The 23,263-nt window shown below is 41.2% G+C and overlaps 1 protein-coding gene across 1 annotated transcript; it reads left to right on the top strand.

Annotated features, from left to right (window-relative positions):
• The first annotated feature begins 202 nt into the window (after window positions 1-202).
• Window positions 203-22,826, top strand: insyn2ab (inhibitory synaptic factor 2Ab). The gene is made up of 5 exons (XM_080481072.1): window positions 203-289; window positions 520-682; window positions 8,251-9,406; window positions 13,184-13,255; window positions 22,456-22,826. Exons 3-5 carry the CDS (start codon window positions 8,256-8,258, stop codon window positions 22,637-22,639), a joined length of 1,407 nt encoding a protein of 468 aa, XP_080337198.1. The 5' UTR covers window positions 203-289; window positions 520-682; window positions 8,251-8,255; the 3' UTR covers window positions 22,640-22,826.
• Window positions 22,827-23,263: the final 437 nt, after the last annotated feature.

The following is a 23,263-nucleotide window of genomic DNA, read 5'->3' as shown; positions in this document are numbered from 1 at the left end:
TCGCCGATGATGCAGCTCACCAACTCTGGACTTTCCCCAGCAGCTTGCGTACTACCCCTCACTCCTCCTCGTCCTCCTCCTCCTCCTCCTCCTCTTCCTCTTCCTCCTCCTCCTTCTTCCCTTTGCCATATCCACCCACCCATCCACCCACCAGCCCACCCCTCTCCCTGCCTTCCTTACACACACATGCACACATACACTCAATCACGAATGCACAGGGATTGCAGCAGCAGCAGCAGCAGCGCCGCGAGATGGAGATCTCCGCTGCGTGTGTGAGTGCCTGTTCCCGGTGAGTGCAGGGACAAGAGCGAATGAGTGTCAGTGATGCTTGAATGAGGTGTATGAGGGAGACGAGGGAGAAGAGAACGGATTAAAAAAAGCAGACAGGGGGGGACGTCAGTGTGGACCCAATGAGGTTTTTGAGGCAATGTCTGTCTGCTTTTTGCCTTCTTCTATCCTGATAACCTGAATCTTTTTTTTTTTTTTTCTTTTTTTCCGGATGTGCCACAACTACTCCAGCTGTCACTGCACCGGCTGCTTCTCTCTCAGTACTCCTGCAGCCTGTGAGAGCTGCTCCAGTGGCTGGACGGTACCCTGGCACCCACTGAATACATGGATGAATGCTGGATCTGCAAAGGATCTGTGCTTTCTTGTCCTTTGCTCCTCTGATCTGTTTCTCAAGGTAAGAGTTACTTCCCTATTGCTGGAGTTGCACACATATTCACAGGTATTGCATATGGAAGCTGTGTGGGGGGTGGGGGTGGGGGGGTTTCTTGTTTAAAAATCTTGACTTGGCTATCCAAGGTATGTCTAAATTATGATACAATGCTGTCAAAGTCATGTCCATGATCCCTTGCATATATTAGATATGGATACATTAGGGAGGGGGCATCACTGCACCCAAGCACTGGAGGATTTAATGACTAATAAGGAGAACAGACCCAAGACTTTCCTTCACAATTAAAAAAAATTAGGATTAATAAGGATGAAACCTGACTTTGATTAATACACTTATCACGATGTATGTCTTTGCACCCTGTGACAGACATGCAGTATTTATCCAGGCAAGCACAGGCTGATTGTCAAGATCGCCGTACTTGTGAATTGTCTGAGCTTGATAGTGAGGAATACTAATGACGACTCACTTATAGACAATTGTATAATGTAAAGTGCTCGACTGTCAGAATGATGATTATTTATGAGAAAGTACCTTCTGCATTATAGGTGCCATGAAGTACAGTACATGATAAATTAAAATGCAGCATGTGAAGTGTCCGTTAAGATTGAATTGGATGACATGTTGAATTCGGACCCATCATGACTAATGTGTGATGTGCACGGCTCTGAGGGTACCGCATCACATACAGAGCTGCACTTCTATTTGGTGCCCCTCTCTCTCTCTGTCTCTCTCTCTGTCTCTCTGTCTCTGTCTCTCTCTCTCTCTCTCTCTCTCTCTCTCTCTCTCTCTCTCTCTCTCTCTCTCTCTCTCTCTATCTCTCTCTATCTGTCTTTGGTTTCTACACGTCATGCCTTGACTACCTAAATTTACAGGAGACGTAGACAGGGTACAGTCTGAAGGCGGCACACGCCTGCAGCTCGTCGATGTGAGCATAATTTGCAGTTGTTAAACTGTCTTATACGTGACACCTGAGTTAATCATCACCTCAAACACAAATACACATGTACGCCTTTTGCCCAGCCTCCTTATTAATTGATGAACTTATCAAGGAGATGGACAGCCCATGTAATGCCTAAAGGACGAAATGCAGCAACTGTCTTCGCCATTGCTTAGCTTACACAGGCAGCAGGGTATGTGATCACAGAAGAATGAAACCTTGAAAATCAATTCTTTTTTTTCTCTCTTTCATATCACCCTCTTCAAACTTTCACTTCCCAAGGATCCATTTCACCGCCAGTGCTCTCATCCATGTGATACAGAGATTGGAGCTTTTTAAAACCTCCCGCTACTCCTCTATAACAGAAAGTGCTGCTCAGTGATAAATGTTTGAAGCCAATAAAGTCATAAAGTGAACTTTCACAGGTGTAGCCTGCAGCTGGCATGCATACACAGGGCTTGGGATGAGAGCTGGAATATGATTCCCGGGCATGCGTGTCTTTCCACGACTCTCAAAACTTACTGGCACTGCTTTTCAAAAAGTCCACACAGGACACTAGAAAAATCATGGAACGAAGTGGCTGACATTGGGGACGAGGAGAAAGAGAGAAGGGGGTGGGGGGGGGATAGCTGCAAGATGCAGCATGTAGGGGAGAAATGTGTAGTGAATCACAGGGGCACAAACACAAACTGGACAGAGGAATATACTATGCCGGGGGATCTTGTCCTTTACATTATGCTTGTGAAAGCACAGTTGGTGCAATGTCAAGCTCACTAATTTATGCTAATAGTGAGTAAAAATTCCTGATGCAAAGTGGATACATTGCGCAGTTAACCATTCCTTGAATGCATAAAGGGAGACGGAGCACGGTGTCAACCTGTGTGACAATGAAAAGCAGCATTTTACCTTGCTATGCACTATTACGAACGTGATGAGCTGCAGCAGTGAGGAGCATCTCATGTTTATCATGCATTCAGCATGCATTGGTGTCTGAATGGTGGGAGACCACGATAGTTACTTAACCATTAATGAGAGTGGCTAGACAGTGTTATCATATGGAAATATCCAGCAGATGCACTCCAGTAATTATTGTGTTGATGCGGACTGACAAGATGTAAGGCGAGCTAGCAGAGCCGTCTCTTTTCCTCTGCTGCTCGAAGGGGCATAAATCATGAGTCAGCAGTGTTGCAGACCTGAGATTGCATGGAAAATGGATCCAAACTCCCATTAACGTTCTTTACAAACAGCCACATTTCCTCAGTGCTGTAGTCACAATAATCAATCATTATACTGTCACAGAACTATTTTTTTTCCCCCCTCCCCTCTCATACATGCAGCATTTTAGTGTGAAGAACTGAAGGGCAATTGGAACAGACAACGTGGTCGGCCCGGGTACATAAGGAGATTTCAGAGGATTACTTTTGCAATTTTAGAGTCGATGCATTATTCATAATCCTTTGGATAGCTGAGGCCAAATCAGGGAAGGACCTCAGGTCATTAGCAGAGATAGCTCGCTTTGAGGAGGAGGGCATGAAGATAGAGGAGGAAAAAGAAGGCGACGAGGAGATTCTCTTTCAACTATCTGAATCTATCCATGTGTCACAACAGTCTCCCTCTCAGTCGGTCGCTCGTCTCGCACCCAGTCTTTCCGTGTATCTGACTTTCAACAATAATAAGTCATTGAAAAAGCGTCTCTTGATTCCCCTTTGTGTGAATTCCCATGTCGCTGCTTTACATGCCTTGCATCACTGCATACGCAATTGTGTGCTCTTAGCAGGGACTTCCTGCAGATGTGATTACCTTTTCAGTGGTATGAGATTGGTATTTCTGAGTGTGTAATAGTATGATCCCATGTGAATCAGCCTTGAACAAATTCTTTTTATCCGCGCAACTGCTTCTGACAAACAACTTGCGCTCAAATCAAAGTGCACACTGAGCTATGTTTCAGAACAAATACCACCCCGGAGTGAACCCCGCCTCCCGAATATTCCAAAACAATTGTGTGCAAAATCCACGACACAGCGTTCCATATTGTTCACGTGTGATCAGATTGACCTCCTGTTTTGTTTTCCTCATCTTCCGCTGGAAGTGTTGCAACGACTTGAAGTGACACGGGGAACAGTTAGCATGACTTGTTTTCTGAAAGTGACAGGGAAAGCGGGATGGAGAATCGTTTCCCCCTCAACTACAACCCAGTTTATCAACATTTCCAGCTGAACGGTTAAGTTACAGTGGACCTTGTGCAAGGTGAAACATATGGAAGGAGTTCCAGGAAATACAGCCTTGTGCTTTTATCATCAGTGTGTGTGTGTGTGTGTGCGTGTGCGTGCGTGCGTGCGTGCGTGCGTGCGCGCGTGCGCGTGTGTGTGTGTGTGTGTGTTTTGCTCCTTAAAATTCTGGCAGAGGCCTCTCTTTGAAGAGGTGACAAGAAAGCCTTCAGTGACTAATACTCACATACTTTCTGTCAGTCTTTCTTTCGCTCCCAGACTCAGACAAACTGCACCAAAGGCAGAGCACAGATGTACTTACAAGCGTCATGTGAGCGTACGGTGTGCGTACAGACACACATGTTCACACAAGTTCATACAGATTGTAAACAGTCAAATAATGTCAAATTTTTGGGTCAAATGACTTGTTTGATACTTTCCTGAACATTCTTTTCCCCCACACATTTAGTTTTTAATGGCACTGGATTTCCTCATGCATTCTAGATGTTTATCAACTTCAACTAAGAAATCACATTAATGTAATCTGCCGATGCTTTTCCCTTTTTGCAAATTTAATCAGGATAGCAAAACTGACAGTAAGGAAATGTCCCCTCAGAATAAATTTCCCCACCAGAGCAATCACATTGATGGATTTACAATGTCTCCGAATGATAAAACATGATTACTTTCAGAGGAGCTCCAACATTACCAAGAGCTTGCTTTTGTGTGGTAATAAATGATCCATTGAAGTTTATTTATTGTGTGGTGTCATGTCATATGAAAATGATTAACCAACTCTTTCTGATGTTTCCTCTCGACCATATCAGACATCATTTCATTTCCTTGTGCTGCTTGATATATTTCATGCCCCATGAAATGTGTTTCATCACAGATGAGACAGAAAATTTAATTTTTTTCTCATTTCATCAAATGGACATTAATTTCAAAATCTACACGGGGAGTGAGGATAAACAAGCAGCAGTTATTATTGTAATTCACGAGACATATTTAGCTCCTTTTTGTCATCCAAGCAGTTTGGGGATTTATTAGAAAATCATTACAAATCAAGCTATGCAACTGGAATAATATATTAAGGCTGCAAATACGTCATATACATGGTATCTGAAAATTATGACTGAACATGTGATGGATCTATGCTGATAATTAGTTCACCCTTTACATGAGAGTAGATTGATTTGATGCATTACTTTCACGTTGCTACTTTTATAGACATGATCTGTTCTAATCTAATTGAAAACCTTTACACGATTATCTAAACAAAAGCAGTTTGGATGCTTCTCTGCACTTTTTTCAGTTTGCATCACTAAGCTTTGTGAAAGTTCATGCATTATAAACAATGTGTTTAAACAGTTGCCTAAAACCTGAGACAATGAGACGTCTTTTGAAGACTGGGACACTGGTACACTGAATTTGAAACAGATTCTCTTAGTTAAATTTGCTCAAGTGATGGCAAACCCGTTGCAAATCTGTCCCCAAAATGTGCTGTTTGAGAGTGTTTGCAAATAGTAATCTGTTAAAAGTGGAACCGATTTTTGGCGTGATGGCAAAGCGTGTGCAGTTTATACTTGGTGTTTGGGCTCTGACCTCGTCACTGCACTCAGCACAGCAGAGATCGAGGAGTGGTGATAATAAATATCTCCCTTGGGAGTTCAGACTGAGAGCCTACAGGTGGAGAAGCTCATCTCCAGCTATTATGTATTATAGTATGTGTGGGCCACAGCTGCCATTTCCTTTGCTGGAGACCTCAGAGCACAAGGGGCATATCTACTGTATATGGTTGCTCCTACAGGTAAGAAAACTGCTGTGGGAAGTCTTTTTTGATGGTGACGTGCCAGATTATGCAATGCATCACAGATTATTGTGTACAGGGAGTAATAGGATACCTACAATATATAAATCTGTTGTCACATTGTTATGACTGAATGTTAAATAGTGAGCACAGGATGGCAATGAGTACAACTGAGTGTATCGGGACGGATCAGAGAGAAAACATTTCAGATCATGATATGAACAACAGCAAAGTGAACAGCCTCCAAAGCCCCATCTGTTTGAATTGCAATGTTTCCCCAATGTGTTTTCAAATATGATCTGTGTCGACACAATGTAAATTTTATGTGCGACAAATCGACGTTGTCAAAAGAATGCCATGTTTAAAAATCACTAAAGATAATTGCACATGATCATTGTATAACAGTGGCCAAAGTTTGCAGGGCCGTAATAGGAAACCTGAAAAATTACACTAGCCAAGGGGGGAATAAGTTCCAAAGCCAACTGTGCTCAAAACAGCCATAATGTTGAAACGTGGGTATTGTTTTGTAACCACTCCATAAATCAGGAACATAAATGTGTCGTGATGCATTTGTAATGGAAAAGCCCAAAGAAAAATAAGATCATCAATTCAGAGTTATCATTCACTTGCACCTCTGTTGGGAGGCAATAACAGCCAGCAGCATTGGCAATGTTATCGGTTAATTATATTGTCAAATAAGCAAACAACTCAACTTATTCCCTTTGTACTCATAATAGTCTAACTACCGAATTCTTACCTCGATGAGGTAAAACAGTGTTTGGGCATCTCAACCGTAATGACACCCCTGTGCTTCCAGCTTGACGTTTGCATCTGAAGCTGACAACTGATACAAGGAAGAGTCAATAAACCGTCTTTGAGTGATGGCAGCAGCAGCAAGAAGAGCTGTGCGAATGTAATTGTTATTCCAAAAAGGTCTCCTGAAGCAAATCGTCAAACAGTTGGCAAGAGGGAGCTTGCTTATTGTACATCCAAGTGGCTGCTAATATTTGTAGAGTCAGAGAGACGTGCAGAAGAAGCACATGCAAAAAAAAAAAGAGAAACGAGAACGAAAACATGGGGCAAATATGACGGGAAAATCCCTTCGCAGCTCCAAGCACAACTGATGGCATCTGAAAACTAAAAATTGTTTTGCATTGTAAATTTATTCAGTTTAAGACTATTTTCCATTTTTTTTTTTTAAACTATTAAAACATAATGGCTATGGCATAATTGAGTGAAATATTAAAATGATTTTACCTCTTAAGATTAAGACTGTTATTTATATGCAAACTGGCTTGCAAACTCCGGTAATTTGCTGACTTTACTATTGAACCTTAAAAAGCTTGCATAATCTGGGGCAGTAAGCCGCTTCAGCAGATATTACTAATTTTATGGTCTGCCTTGAATTACTTTTGAAATTCCTACACGCATGCGACAGGATCGTCTGATTTCATGAGCAGTAAATGCAGTTATGTAATTGAATCTACCTCTGTCAATTCGCTCACTTTCTTTTTGGATATATTGTTTGTTTGCAGGATCATAGAAAATCATGGATAGAACCCTGTTAAACTCCACAGAAAGGTGTAGTGTGGTGGTGTAGTGGTCTGCACAAACAACGACAAGAACCCCAGTTTGATTCCTGTCTTGAGGCCTTTCTGTGATCAGGTTACATGTTTCCTCAGCTTGTTCAGATTTCTCTCAGCTTCTGCTCATTGGTAGGGTTGAGAAACAAGACGATGTTCGACAGTTCTGGAGAAACATTTAAACAGAGACATGTGGAACCGGCGGCCCGTGGGCAGCACACGTTATCTGTCTTTTTACCTTGCAGTCGATGAGTCAATTTCCTAAAATGATTAAATCATTGATTTTCTAAGTAATGGCAGGGCGATGGTCTTTTTAAGCACATTTTAAAATAAGTGTCGAAAGAAATTACCTTAATTACAGTATCACAGAGGGGTGCTTTTTTTCAGGGTTAAAGAAAAATTTAATGCAAGCATGTTCATTCACATCAAGGATATGAATATATAAATAGTCCATTTCTTTAAATTACTTGTCATTATTCTCATAAATCCTTGGAGCGGATGTGTCATAATGTGTAAAGATGAAACTCTTGTGGCCCGAACAATGATTAAAGTTGCCAATCTCTGAAATGAAGGACGATAATAAATTATATTTATGAGAAGACTTCACAAATTATTTCTCACTGATCAATATTCCATCACTGCTATATATATCCTATACAAATGAAATACTGTGGACGTTGGGAAAGTCCAGTATTGAACTTATGCAACGTCATCCGAACATGACCATGTTTGCCATGTACTCACATTAATGCCATTTTTATCCTGTACATAAATTAAGACTTTCTTTATTGGATCGTTGTTTCTTATGCTTTCATTTTGGCGCATTTTACCAATATAAATGTCCGACCTTCATTTCCGGATCACACATTCACACTTTGGTTAACCTTATTAGAGGTCGATATTGTCATTTAACAATGCAAAGTCTTTATCTCAACGGGAGAAAAGAATCAGGCCAACTGTAACACTATTTCTGATGTTTTCGTTCCACATGAGTGACACAAAAGTCTTCTTTTCTTCTGTCTTACCTTTTTCAGAAAATATGGTGAGCAAAGAGGACACCAAATGTATTCTCTCAAATTCAGATGAATCAGACTCAGAGGCGGGCCCATCTCCCAGCTTTGAAGCACCAGAATCCGGCAAGCAGCAGGTGAAAAAGAGAAACAAAGCCTTACAAGTGCGTTTTAAGGATATCTGTGAAGCCCAGAATGAGCATCGGGGACGACACTCAAGGTCCATTTCCTGCAAAGTAACACACAGAAAGTACATGACCATGCCTGCCAGACGCTCAATTCCAAACGTGACGAAGAGCACTGGTGTCCAGACCTCACCGGATCTCACTAAGCGATACAAGACTTTCCCTTTTGAGAGGAAAAAAGGACACACTTTTAAACATACAGCTTTAGTGGAAGATTATAAAGGACAAAACAATGGCTTTTTGAGCGATATAAAGCCTGGAGGAGAGGACGGACAATCTATTGCAGACTCCTCAAAGTACAAGGGTAAGATTGTGGGGCAGACAAAGGCTCTGCTTCACCACACTGACGACAGTAGTGATACAGAGGATTTGCTCTCCAGTGCCAACTGTTTGGATGGACCCTCGTATCCAGACTCCTCGCAATTCTCCGAGGACTGCCATCCGAGCAGCCCTCCTTCCAAAAGCGAAGCAGAATACCAGGTTTGTGGGACGAGGACCAAACACAAAGGATTACCCAAAGAAGACATGGAAGCTGGCACTTCCTCAAAGCGCCAGCTGGCTGACTCTGAGTTTACGCCGGACAAGCCAAAGGGCATGGGCCCCGTAGCGTGGAACTCTTTGACGCACGTGGAGTCTTTAGGAAGCCCCTCGGTGAGCTGTAAACGGAAAAAGGGCATACAAAATGAGCAGCAGTCACAGACACTTCCCCATAGTGCCAAATGTTCTGTACAGTCACAAGGGCAATGTCGGACCCGGCATGCTTCAGCCTCCTCTAAACTCCAACGAACCGTTGGGGGGGACGAGGGCTTTCCTTCAGGAGGCACAGGAGCCTTGGGCCTGGGGAGCAGTCAGCAGATAATGTCCTTATCTGGAGACAAGGATATCAAAGACCAGCTGCAGGCCATGGAGACTCTCATCAACTCAAGCCAGGAGACCATCAAGGTCCTTCTTGGGGTGATCCAGGAGCTGGAGAAAGGTGAAGCTCAGAGAGAAGGGTGAGTCAAGTATGCTTTACGAATGAGTACACACCCAAGCATTTACTGTATTCCCTTAGTGTACATATATTTTCTAATATCTCCACAGCTTTGGCCATCAATATTAAAGGATTAAGAATACTCTACTCCCCAAAGTCATTGCTAACTCCCATGGACACTGCAATATCAGTACAGTGGAGTTGGTATAAGAAGGCTCAAGGTGACAGTTGTTTGTACAAAGTTGAGAGATAAAAAATAACTATTTAATATGAGGAGGACCTGAAAAAGTTGGTGACAAACTGTCATCACAGGGGAATTCTTGTACTCATGAAGAGGGTTAGCATGCAATGAGCAACAATATAGTAACTGGAAAGGTCTTTGCAGTTTACCTTTGTAATAATCTAAATACATCCACCTATAATCTAAGAACAAACTATTAGAGCAGATTGTTAAAGGAAGAAAAAATCTGCTTGAAGGAGTAAATGATGAGAAACCACGAAGGAAAATGTTTTACAATAAAGAAACCTTGAAAAGCCAGCAAGTAGCCACGTCCTGCTGTGAAACTGTCTTGGTTTGTTAATTCACAATCCTACTGTGACCCAGATTCGACCAATTAACTTTAGTTAACGGCATTATTATTGTGAACAATTGCAACTGGCCTAAATAACAAAAACATAATGTGTTGGCGAGTGTGATGGTCTTTGAACAAGACCTCAGTGAGGATCTATACCCAGGATAGTGATGTGTTAGGCTATACTTAGACACAGCAGTATTTTTAGCTCACACCAACATGGTGACACACTTACAAGTTTACCATGTTCACCACCTCATTTCCACATGTTTACCTGCTACCATTTTGCAGAAATAAGGCTTTTGTGAATGCAAGTATTTTGATGTCGATTAAACACCGTTATACCATATGATATTAGGCTGCATGAGCATTGAAATATGAGGCTTCAAGAGTCTCAGAATTGTGTTTCGTTTCTAACCAGATTCCCCCCCTAAAATAATGCAATCGTGTTATCACATTCTATACATATTTAACATGTAACTTAATGTGGAATCACCCACAAAGTACCATAAATATGACTGAATATGATCTTAACATTAGACTATAAACTCATTTACTGTCACATGTATTAGGTTTATGTCTGCAGTGTGACTACGTTCATAATTTATGCTGGATGCATCAGTCAGTCATGAATTGAACTCTGAGCCTTCAAACTATGGATTTCCGGTATCCTGGAACATTTAAGGAAGAGCAGTTGTTCTTTTTCGTGATATACTGAAATTGTGGAAATCCCACAAGATTTAGCACAACTGTCTCATCATATATTGTCAATGTCATCAACGTACTGCAGTTAAGCTGGAATAAACAGGAAGAAATGCACAAATTTGAAAAGAAAAGAGTTGAATGTTTTCTGGCCGTGAAGGCTTTAAATGTGAGATGTTAAACTTTGCTATCAAGGTCAAATAGGACACTTTGAGTACTTTACATAGTATCCTGCACTGTAAGGCTTAATTGTCTTATTTAATGTTAATGACAAAAGAAATGCCTCCACTGCTCTTTTACATAATTACCCGCTTCACGAGGAAATAACAGCAAACTTCAAAAAGTCCTCAACCCATGCTCACAGTCGGACTTTTTACAATGGCCTACTGGTAAGAATCGCTGTTCTTCATCTCTAAAACCCATAACAAAACAAAGCAAGCTGTAGTTAAGTCTTATGCACATCCAGGAGAGAACAAGGCACCCCAGTGTGGCTCAGTGGAACTTCGTTTTAAAGGCCCAATTAGTGCAGCCTCATAACACTTTGCCTTTCATCCGCACAAAACTGTGCCTGCTGTGGTGTCTTCACTGTGTTCTGTGTCTGCATTGTGTCCCCGTGTTATCAGAGAGGTGCACTTAGATGACACAGAGTCTGCCTTCCATAGTCGCCGTCCTAAACACACTTTTCCCTTTTTTATCTGCATGGTTGGACAGTCAAATGGGCTTTTCAAAAGCTAAACTTTGAGTTAAACCACAAAGCAATTCTCAGCACCTCTTTACTTTGCAGTAATGGTGTCCACTTATTTTTAAACCATCTGAGCTTTTATCATGCAGAAAGTTAAGAATTGTTCGAGGTGTTCAGGTGAAGACAGAGTGTATGAAGATATTTCATCTACTAATTTATGGTTTACATTGGAAATAGCAGTACACACAAACACACACACACATATATATATATTTCTTTTCATGGTTGCTAACCCGTGCATTGTTATTCTTAACATGCTTGTATTTCACTCGCGTGTGTTTACCCTGCATTCCGAACATGTGTGAAACATCGGCTGCATTACAACATACATAAAACATAGCACGCCCTGTGACACAGTGTGGCCTGACCTCAGTGCGGCGTTCATGAACATGTTCTGTAAGCGCTCGGTCCGACTGAGCAGCAGGCACATAGTCCGGGGATGTGGACAGTGAAACTGGAGATATGAGGGCAGGACGTATCCCAGGACAGCTGACGTGGGCAAACAACACAGCGGTGAATCTGTGCCAGCAGTCAGATTATAGGATGACTTTTAGAGGTGCAACTTTTTTCTTTTTTCTTTTTTTTTAAATGTCACAGAAATGATTCTTTGTGAAATTCTGCACTTTCATTCATTGTCTATAATGGGTCCTGAACACTTTACCCTGAATAGGGAAGTCGAGTGTTGTGTTGAGTGCACACAGTGATTATGAATTTAGGTTAATACGCTTTGATTATTAGAGCGGAGCTGTTTAAATTACAAGGATGTACATGAAAAGCCGGGCAAGCAGTGCAGCGACTGGAGTGGACCTTGTTTGTGCTGTGAATAACTGCCCTTGCTCACAGCTGTTCAAAGAGACTGTATTTGGAAACAGAACAGGATGGATGAACTTGATGACCTTGAGCTCCCATCAGCATTTTCGATCCCCAGCGAGGCTGTACTGTCTCCCACAATGAGGTCACCTCTCATGTCATAGTGAACAGTTGAGGTCCAGCCCCTCCACATGTCATCCATCAGGCCGAAGGGCTTGCGAGACAGCAAGCAATTACATGTGCAGCTCTAACACAGCCCCTCCCAACTTCCCCGTAGCGATGCAGCGTGCTATTGCGCACAGCGACAAGGCATAAATAACAATATGCACAACTGCATGTTCACATGAGCGCACGGGAAGAAATTGGAGTGATGACAGTATGAAAAACAGAGCCTATTAAACCAGGGGAAATCACTGGTTCTAGAGTGTGTCCTCTTGAACCTTTGCGCATATCCTCTGAATGTGCCATCTGACTTAAAGTTAGTGCCTCCATACGGGCAGCACACCCTCAGGGTCATGTATTTTTCGCCATAAAAAAAGCAGATACAGTATTGGGGAAAAATCTGTCTGCCTCAAATTGAGCTGGATGAGAAATAAAAAAAAATGCTGTACTATACAGTGCTGAATGTAAAGATATGGATTTTTCATCATGGGAGCAATGCAGCATTTAGCTTCCACTTAGTTCCTATTTCCTATAGAACGGAGGCACAATAGATGCTTCCAACTAGGCCAACAGCTAAAGGAAGGTAATCCCATTATGTAAAATCAGCAAGTCTACACACTTGATTAACCTGATCTGGAGGAACTGCGGGATCAGAACCCCCGCTGAACTCTCAACTGTTAGCGACGCACAACGCTGGAGGAAAACAAAACTGAACAGATCTGTGTGATAAGCTGATCGCCCACAGGTGCTAAAATATGAGGCTGAAGTCTGTCACTGCGGATCACATCTATTTTTTCTTTTTTTTCCACAGGCTCTCCTACCGAACGGGACAAGACACAGCAAATTGTGACACTTGTCGAAACAGCGCCTGCATCATTTACAGGTGGGCCCCTCTCTGCACCGCTTAATGCTGCATTAAATGCTGTTATGTGGATGATGGATTGCTCCAGTGTAAATAGGAGTCATTTGGCATCGAGATACAATTCTGCACTGTAAAGAGTTACGCAATGCATTTATAATGATCTGGTGCATGGAAATGTGAGAAAAAAAAACAACTAAATTGCTATAGTAAAAACGATTAATGCAAATCTTTGTCGTATAAAAGCAGATATTGGAGAGAGAACATTATAAAAGAAGCATCAGTAATATAATAAGATATTCTAGCACTACCTTCCTTAAAGTGTGTAAAATAGGTTTTACAGCCAAGGACTGAAAAGGTTTATCACATTTTACATTGTGGGTACTTATGAGTGTCCGTTTGCTTTCCGTATTTTTTTTAAGTCTGCCTCTTATGTTTGTCACTTTTTAAACGACTTTGTCTTTTTATCAAACAGTGATTGTTTATTTATGGCATAAGCATTCCGAAATGTTATGTGGTGCAAAAAAAAAAAAAAAAAGTCAGAAAAAACTGTGGGGAAACCCACTCAAGCTGTAACCTTGTGTCGTTTGTCACTTTTACCTAAAAGCCTGTGCTGCTAAAGCCCTCTGTTACCTTGTTCTGTAATACAGGAAACATTAAATTGTTTGGAAAATACTGACAAGCCATGAAAATACATTTCATACAGTGGGACCTCTCTGTTGATTTTAGATGGGAATGAATGATGACAGCTTGAAAAACAAGCCGCAACGCACGGATTCAACCTTAGAATCCTTTCTAAATATTATAGTTTGTTGTGGGAGAGAGAAGTTGTTTCCAGATTCCTCTTCTTGCTTTCCTTTTTCAGACAATAGACAAGAAACTAAAGCCACATTTACACTGTTTAGTTCCCCCTTCAGTCATTTCAGTTCAGAGGTCACATAGTCTTCAAATTGATCTGTAGTGAGCAGAAAAATGACAGCAAATTAGTGTTTGGATCCATCCAGATGCTTTTCTTTGTTTAAATATAAAGACTTAAAACTATGTTAAAAAAACAAACAAAAAAAACATCAACAACATTTAATCAAATATGTTTGAACAAAACCTAAACAATTTTTTCAACTTTATGACATTTTTGTTGCGTCTCGTAGCAAAATACAGTGAGAGAAATTTGACCAAACACTAAATCTTCTATTTGCTGTAGTTTTCAGCATTCAGCGTGTATATTTTTTTATATATACAAGCATTCGGTGCTTTGAACCTATTTGTTTAATAATGTTTTACAAGTCCCGGCTATGGTGTCGTCTTATGTTCTCTACTCCTAATAAACTGCTGCATTCCTTTTATTAATAAATTCCATGTCATATTGGACATTTTTACACTAATTAATGTCAGCTTGCAGGCCCGATTGGACCTGATTTTTGCCTGATTTTGTCCCACAGGCCATATGTCTGGCACCATTGCAACACATTTAACAAAATGAAAACCTATAATTGACATGAATTTTGCTTTTCATAACATTTCTATAGCATTCTTTTATGAGTACATTGTCTCAAACTGCCTCAGACAGTTGTGAAAGGCCAACAGTGTAACTCGAAAACGGGAGCCGCAGTCCCACACATTTAAAATTTGATCTTGTGTACAAACAATACTCCCATGTGGTCCGAGCCTTTCAGGGAAATCTCATGTGGGGACAGTCGGCCCATCTCCACAGGGAGAAAGAAGAAAACTTAAAAGTCGACATCAGCGTCACACCACAAACTAAAGATAACTTTGTGTGAAAAGAAAAATCCACACGCTTCAGCTCCAGCCTCAGGATCTAATGAAAAGCATTCATAGTCTAATGCTTCCGATATTTAAATGGCTCTATCTCTATGATGGTCACGTCTGCTATCATCTCCGTCATGGACTTCTTTGCTCTCGCCTGATATTTCTTTGGCATTGAAATTCATGTCAAACTATTCTTCTTTTCTGTTGGCCCTGCTCAAATGACACAACCTTTTTTTTTTAAGTCTTCACATGCTATTATTGACAGTGCCAAATAATATACATTTTTTTCTCTTTGAAGAAGAAGCAATTATGCAAATATTCAATGATGACAAAGCACATGCTTCGACACAGACAGATGCTATCCATCATATTGCAACTTGGATAGAGAAGTAACTGTCTAAAAGAGTTGGCTTAAAATGACCCAGTGATTGCACTTTCCACCGGACTTGCCTGATCTTGGCTGCAGACTAATCAACACTTACCAGACTTGTGCGGACCCAGAATACAGCTGCTGGGCTTTCTTACACAGCGGAACGAGACACAATATTATGTTGGGCTCCTGCGCTGCACCAATGGCATCGTAGGTGGCAGCGAAAATAGAAATGAAACCCTTTCCTCTATTAATACGTCTCCAAAAAAAACAGAAACACAAGAGGGTAGTAAAGACAGAATTCTGCAAAAGTGACAGCAATTCTCACTCCTCCACACTGGTGCAACACACTGCGGCTGGTACAGTGGGTCGTCTTTCAATTGCAAGGTTGCAGGTTCGATCCTTGATCTTCCCCTGTCCATATGTTGAAGCGTCCTTGAGCAAGACACTGAACAAGAAAGCGCTCCCACTTGAATGCTTTGTGTGTGTATGAGTGTGTTTGCGTGTGCATCAATGGGTGAATGTGACAATGTAAAGCCCTTTAGGAACTGTTGAAGCGGTGAGAAAGTGCTGTCTCAGTGAAATCCGTTGGCCAAAGCAGCAGGATGAAAAATCCAGGAACCAGATTGAAGCTTCCACAGAGTGAGCCAAGCCACCACGAATGAGTCGGGTTGAACAGTTGTTGACAGTAAAATAAAACTCTCTTCAAGCAAAGCATTAAAAACTAACCTGACACTCCCTTCTAAAGCGAAACCAATTCACCGTGTGACAGCAATGTAAAGTTAACAAACTCGGATGAGATTTTTTTCTGAAACGTGGCCACAGTTTGACGGTTTACTGCTGACCTGGTGTCCAACCTGAACGGGCCCTTCAAATCTTAACTGCCTGCCCATATGTGCATGTGGAACTGAATAGTCTCAAAACAGATGGGCTTCTTCTAAATAAATCCGGGACAAAGCTGTTCACCTTTAACACACGAGGCTCTCGCATCCAGCTGTTCATCCCTCTTATAAACAAGTAATCAAGGCCAATGGGGATGTTAAGAAATGAATGGCTGTGTTCCCCCAAACACTTTGTTGCTGTCTTGGGTTTTTTTTCAGCTCAAATGCAGCCTCAGCCCCTTCACATCTACAAGCATTTCACTGAACTAGAAAATACGCCAGGAGGACAGAACTGAGACGGATTTCCTCAAACACAGCAATCTCAAAGAAGTAAACAACATCAGGACTGATGCGGATACCAGAAAAAGAAACATTCACAGTAGTCCTCATAGTAACCCCCCACAAACACATACACACACACACAAACACACAATTTTCTTTGGTAAGCTGGCGCTCATTTAGTGGAGTGGGTCATCTTTCCATCCCAAGGTTGGCAGTTCAGTCCCGTATTTTGCCCTGTCCATGTGTGATCGCGTCCTTGGGCAAGACACTGCAACAACAATTTGCTTATAATGGTGTGCAAGCACTTAAGCACTTTACATGGCAGCTGTCACCATTGGCTTGTGTGTGTGTGTGTGTGTGTGTGTGTGTGTGTGTGTGTGTGTGTGTGTGTGTGTGTGTGTGTGTGTGTGTGTGTGTGTGTGTGTGTGTGTGTGCGTGGTGGATTATGGAAAGTGTGTTGAAGCTGCTCAAGCAGCAGTGAAATATGCTCTATAAACCAGTTTGCTATTTTATAATTGTGAGTTCACGTGCATCAGTGGAAGACTTGCTATGGTTTTGTGCAACTGTTTCGAAAATGACCAACATCCATTGAAACCATAATCAGTAAACCACAAACGAAATTCAAGAAATACCTCATTTCGGTTTTGCTTCCCATTCAGTCAGTTTTACATCCTTAGCTCAGAGTCTGGGGTTGATGTCTGATACTGATTTAGGTTTTGTTAATTAAACACCATTAAACCACATTTTTATAGTCAAAGAATGAGAGAACCGAGGTAATTTTACTGTCGGCACACTTGAGAAATGCAAAAATCACAATTATTTACACAGGTCTAACACTAAATTTGTTTTGAAGGAATCATAATGCAATTAGTTTAAAAGTCTTTTTAGAGATCATGTGGAACTATAAATATCAGACGAGCTCATGAGTGGAATTGCCTGTCCCGTCCTGTTAGAGAAACCAGATCCACAGAAATCAAAGTATTTTGACATTTGCCTGTTAAGGAACTAAACCCAACCTGGAAACTGGAGCCGTGTTTTCAGGCAACGGTGAATAGTAAACAATTCCGCACCGCCTCGCTCTGGGATATGTAACATTATTCAGAATATTACAATTAAATCAGTTCGAGTAGCTGATGATTAAAGCCTTTGAGAACATAACGTTCATACATTCTCTTGGATAAACAATAGTCAGATATTATGTGAATATACAGTTTAACAGTGAGTTATTTTTACCACTCCCCTTCTATATTCATTCTCCTCATAAACACTGTGTCTTTATTCATCAATCAGCCTTTGCTTTGAGTGAAATTTTCTCTTTTTATTGGAGTTTTAGTAGATTTTGAAGAATAATTGCTATTTTTAAATAGAGGTCTATGTGAGATAATCTGTGTCTAGGGATTTTAACTGAACCTGCTATTAACTATGTTTTGTTAAGAAATAATTAGGTAAAATAGTCAATCTGGGATTCTACCTGAGGGCCAAATAATTTACATCCAAAACAATATATATGTCTAAAACTAAAGTGGGAAAAACCCAGTGAAGGGAAGAGCTGAGTTTTTCATTTTCAGTTCACTGCTCATATCTTGATAAGATAAAAAATGTGCCACTTTTGTACTTTGCTGAAGCAGCTTAGTTTTAAACTCGGAACAATTCATAGTGGCAAAAAGACATCCCATCAGCCTTTTGTTGCTAAACCAAAGCACGTGGCATACGGTAATAAACCCACAATATAGATGCAATCTGGTGAGTGCTAATAAAGAAAAAGATTATTACTTCATCTGGGCTCAGGATCATTAAAAAGTTTCAAAAGTTTAGCAGTCAGTGAGCGGAATAGAGCTGTAATTTGCAAACAGGGCAATAATCTATGGTAATTCTATTTGTCTCTCCCAAAGCAATCGACTTCTGAACATCTTTTTGTGTTCATCAGAAAAGAATCTGCTGCAGAAACTTTGGAAAACTGCATGTTTTTAATGCTAACAAATTGATATCTGCACTTTTTTCTTTTTTTTTTTTTTTATCATATAATCTGTAGCAGTCAGGTGAAGAAGTAAAAAGTGGGAAGGTGGGAAGGTACACGGATGGTGAAAGTGTTTGGATGGATCAAATGCACTACTTCAAGCAAAAAACAAGTCAGACATCTAACTGTTTTTAGAGCTTGAGGATGAGTTCTAGATTTGATGAGAAGTGTGAAAATACTTCAGTTTCACATCCCATAACCAACATCATTGTGTTTTTACCCTTTGACACCACATGATGATATTGTTGCAGTATGCCCCAATGCATTCATTCAAAAGTAATTTTTAAGTACCTTTTCAATACATAAGAGATATGCATCATTTTGAACAAATATAAATCGTACAAATATGTAATTCGTCAGGTAAATTTACTTTCCAAGTATTGTCTTGAATGCAGTACAAAGGGTTTAGACTTGGGAGGTGAAAATGAACAAAAAAAGAAATTGCCATCCATACACTATTAAAGTAATAACAAGTAGTTTCAACTGACTAAATAGTGTCTTAGAAGAAGAAGAGAAAAGTATTTTACACCCCAATAATAACAGTAGGTTGGGGCAGCTGTAATCGCCTCCATTAATGACTTCATGACACCTTCATATGGAGGAATGAGCATCATGAAGCAATTAACACCATTGAGGAACAGCAAGTTGGGACCAATTACCCCTTAAAGTCAGACAGCAACAGCGTTTTGCAACTGTCACGGGGATCATCAGGGCCAGACGTACAGCTCTTCATTTCAAAGCAGCCCAGCATATCTTAAGTTTCCTATAAATCTGCAGCTCTGGTAGACAATCTATGGAAACATACAGAGACTTCAGGTCTTGCGTGGTAATCATCATCCACTCTTTGTATTTTGCTGCATCTCATACGTCATACCAACGGGGCATATAGCAAGAGAGAGTCAGTTTAAACACAAAAAAACTTACAGGAATAACTCATTGACGTTGAAGTAATGATTTATTCTCGTATAGGGTTGGTTAAATCATATTCTGAAAAAGCTACAAGTGCTCTCTGTGTTTTTTACCTGCTATATTTATCCGAATCGGTTGTTTGAGCAAGATTTACCAGAGCATCGATTTCAAATTACATGAGGGCGACCGCTGAGGCAACGTCGACTACATCAGAAAGTCAACATTAAAAACATCCTGAGATCAAAGAATAAACATCTTCTGGTCCTGCCGTGCCATGTTGACTAAAACCCAGCGTTCGATTCAAAGCATACAACGTAGTGTTTCCAATTTGGGACTAACAATGACTTTGAAAAACAGTTGAGTTCACAGGAAGAGGCAATGGCAGTTCAATATGATGAGACGCGCGGCGCTAATTAGCACTTGTGTCCCATGCTGAGATGGCTGTGGTTGTTTTGTTGAACAATTGTCAAGATTGCCTTTTCTTTTCTGTTCTCATTAATGAGATTGTTTTTGTTTTTTTTTTTTTTTTTTCTTCTCTGTGAAGCAAAAGGAGACAATGGCAATGGCTTTTATAGGAGATACATGACAGGGGAAGAATTGCTGCATGTCATTTACATAACCTGTGGGAAGTTTCTGCCTCATCTGTTGCCTGTCAGTGGAGGAAATGACTGTCGTTCGCCGCTGATTTAATCTATAATTCTTCACGGTGTAGTTCTGATGATGTTACACACTACTAGGCCCGGAGTGTCAGATTTGAACTGTGAATGGCCGGAAGGGAAATCACAGGAGTGGGAATGACTTTACAGCCAAAGGTGCCAGAAGCAGAAAGAGAATGATAAAGAAGCATGCAGATATATACGATATACGCAGAATGAATAGGAAGCGCCATGCTAAAAAGACATCTCATGGCTGCAATATCCCTCCCAGGAGCAACAATCATTGAACGGTGCTCAGCACAGCACGACCACAGACAAACAAACGGCTCGCCGCTGATCACAGCAACCGCTACTCACGCTGCATAGCTAAAGAGATGATTAATCTGCTTTGGTGAATGCCCTAGAAAAGCTTCCCTGTCTCCAGCCGCTTCAATCTGTTTGTGTACACAGATGATCTTAGATATAGGGCTTTTGTTTGTTGAAGCACCTGCTCCCCAGTGCCACCCGCGTCGTACAGTGCTGCCTCCGGCTTCCCACCGAGGCACACTGTCCACAGTGTACAGTAATTGCAGTGATCTACCAAGTGATTAATTGCTTAATAATTGCTGAGGCTATTCTGTGTTGCACCGTGCGGCTGTGATTCCGCTCGGCTCTGCTTTCTGTCAAGTCAACATTATTCGAGCAGCACTTGTAAAAAAAAACAACAACAAAGGAGCAAGGTTTTTAGCATAAAACAGAAGATACAAATAGATACAAAAAGAGACAGACATGGAACAATGGGTAATATAAACAAGGTACGGGCTTTGCAATACTGCAAGAAACAGCAAATTTTCCCAGATAAAGACTTCAAGTCTATTTTAAAGAATGGTATTTCTCATCGTCGGGGACTGTATTCAGAAGATCTACACATGTTATTACCACTTCAAATGAGAGTGAAGGCAAAATGCTCATAAGAGAATAAAGAAAGCACAGAGGAAGCAGAGGTTTTGTTTTGACATATTTAAAAACCCCTTTATATGAATCTGATTATACTGATTTTAAACCCGGTGACCTCCACGTCTTTGAGCTGCTGTTCATTTAATCCAAGATATCGATTCATTGGAGATCTGAGCCTGCCAAACTGCTATCCGGCCCTGCCCACCGTTTCTCCCCTGAAGGCTTTAATAGAGCTCCGTTCTTAACTGACACTTATCTAAAGGGTGAGGACAGTTCCCAGGATTCATTATGTCACTTCGAGTCGACCATATCCTTTAGTGAACTAATTACACTGCCCGTCAAAGCGGGTACCCCATCACGCCGAGCTTTGGACCTCAATGTCCATTTGTCTGCCTGCAGATGAGGAGAGGTCTCCATGCTTGACCTTGACTTGTCAGATGCCATGTCTTCTGGCAGCTTTAGTTCTCCCTGCTATCTTTAGTACTCTTGCCTTTTGAATGGCAGCTGTGAGCTTAGTGGTTCCCAGTAGCCACTTAGTTGTTGTTGTTTTTTTTTTTTTTAAATAAAGTGTTAAGTAACGTGCGAAAAGAAAATCCAGAACACTCTAATCTAAAGACAGAAGATTTGATTATCAGGTAAAGTTTGTTCAGAAGTCTCAGTTTGGCAGCACATGGCAGATTATCTATCCTCCTTCTTCATTCCCACTGTGATGGTTTCAAAATGTACTGCATACCCTGCAAAATAAATACATTAACACTGCACAAATCAATAGCAATAAAGTGAAAGGGGATGCTGTATAATAGTGCGTCTATCCCCTTGCTTGAATACGGGCAGTTAATCAGGGTCTGCTTGGCCTCTCAGTGGTTTCATTTGGATGGGATTAAGCCCCACAGTTGTGTCAGGCCTGTGAGATTTAATCGGAGAGAGAGTTCAACTGTGGCGCCGGAACAAAATCAGACGATGACCAGCATGGGATTACGCACACGGATGTGCAAGTCTGATGTCAGGAGCAACCCACATTCTGGCTCATTTTTAATACAAATATAATCTGTGTAGGGAAAGCCCTTTGACTGCATGCATAAAAAATGCTGAGATGATGCAAAGAAACTCTATTACTTGGAGAAGTCACTGAAATATGGATATGTGCCTCTACTAAAATGCGCTGCCAGGGTGTCTGTCGCTGCATTTGAACCATTTGCTTTCCTCCCAGCATCCATCTGGACATCAGGAGAATGCAACATTTAAAAAAAAGAAAAGTAAAAAACTGAATCATAAATCATAAACCCTGCCAACAGACAGATAGACTTTAAAACTTTCACAATACTGTGTCCCGGTCTTACTGTCAACAACAGTAAATTGAATTTTTTTCATGTTGTAAACTTCTTTGTCTTTTGCTTGTGTTGCAGTGTGGAGCTGGACTTTAAGCAACAGGAAGACAAATTACAGCCGCTGATGAAGAGACTTTGTCCCCTGGACAGCCAACAATGCCCTGCGCTGCCTTACTCCAATGAAGTGTTCACATCCACCCCTAAACGCAAGTCCAAGACTGAATCCAAAAAGCATGCTCGCTGGAAACTCTGGTTCCTCTGAATGAAACATGAGGACTCCGGAAACGTCTGTTTTATTGGGCGCGTCAGTACCCGTGTTATTCTCAAAGAGGTTGGAGGAATATTCGGATGGGGCAACCAACCCGGGAGGACGGACGATAACGGAAACTGTGCGATTTAGGGTGTTGCGGAGAGACTGCAAGTCAGACAAGCTCGAGGACCGCAGAGACAAACAAAACAAAACAAAACAAAACAAAACAAAAAAGACCCTTTTGAATCCTAACCTTTTTCTGGCATGTTTGCTAGAGAGGACGACACGCATCTGCAAAAACTAGGTGAGCTCTGACGCACATTTTTGTACATATATATTTTTTCAAAATGTTGAAAGATGGGCATTATTTATGGATTGAGATCAATGCACCACCACTGTCTTTATATTGAAAACCCCCTTTCATTCCATGACACAATAAATTCAATGCACATCTCTGTCTTTTCCCCCCGTTGAGCAGATTGCTTGGCAACAAGAGGAGGCGCCGTGTGGAGGGTCTTGAGTGAAGCTATAATCTGTGATCGGACATCAGCCCCACCTCCAGCAAAGCACAAACACTTGACTGTTGAGAGGAACATGCGTGAAAGACTGAACCGCAGTACTGTACATGACAGCGTG

This window comes from Lipophrys pholis (genome assembly GCF_963383615.2).
Source record: "Lipophrys pholis genome assembly, chromosome: 15".
NCBI lineage: Eukaryota > Metazoa > Chordata > Actinopteri > Blenniiformes > Blenniidae > Lipophrys > Lipophrys pholis.
The sequence above is the reverse complement of the archived record's forward strand: the minus strand, read 5'-3'. Positions and strand labels throughout refer to the sequence as shown.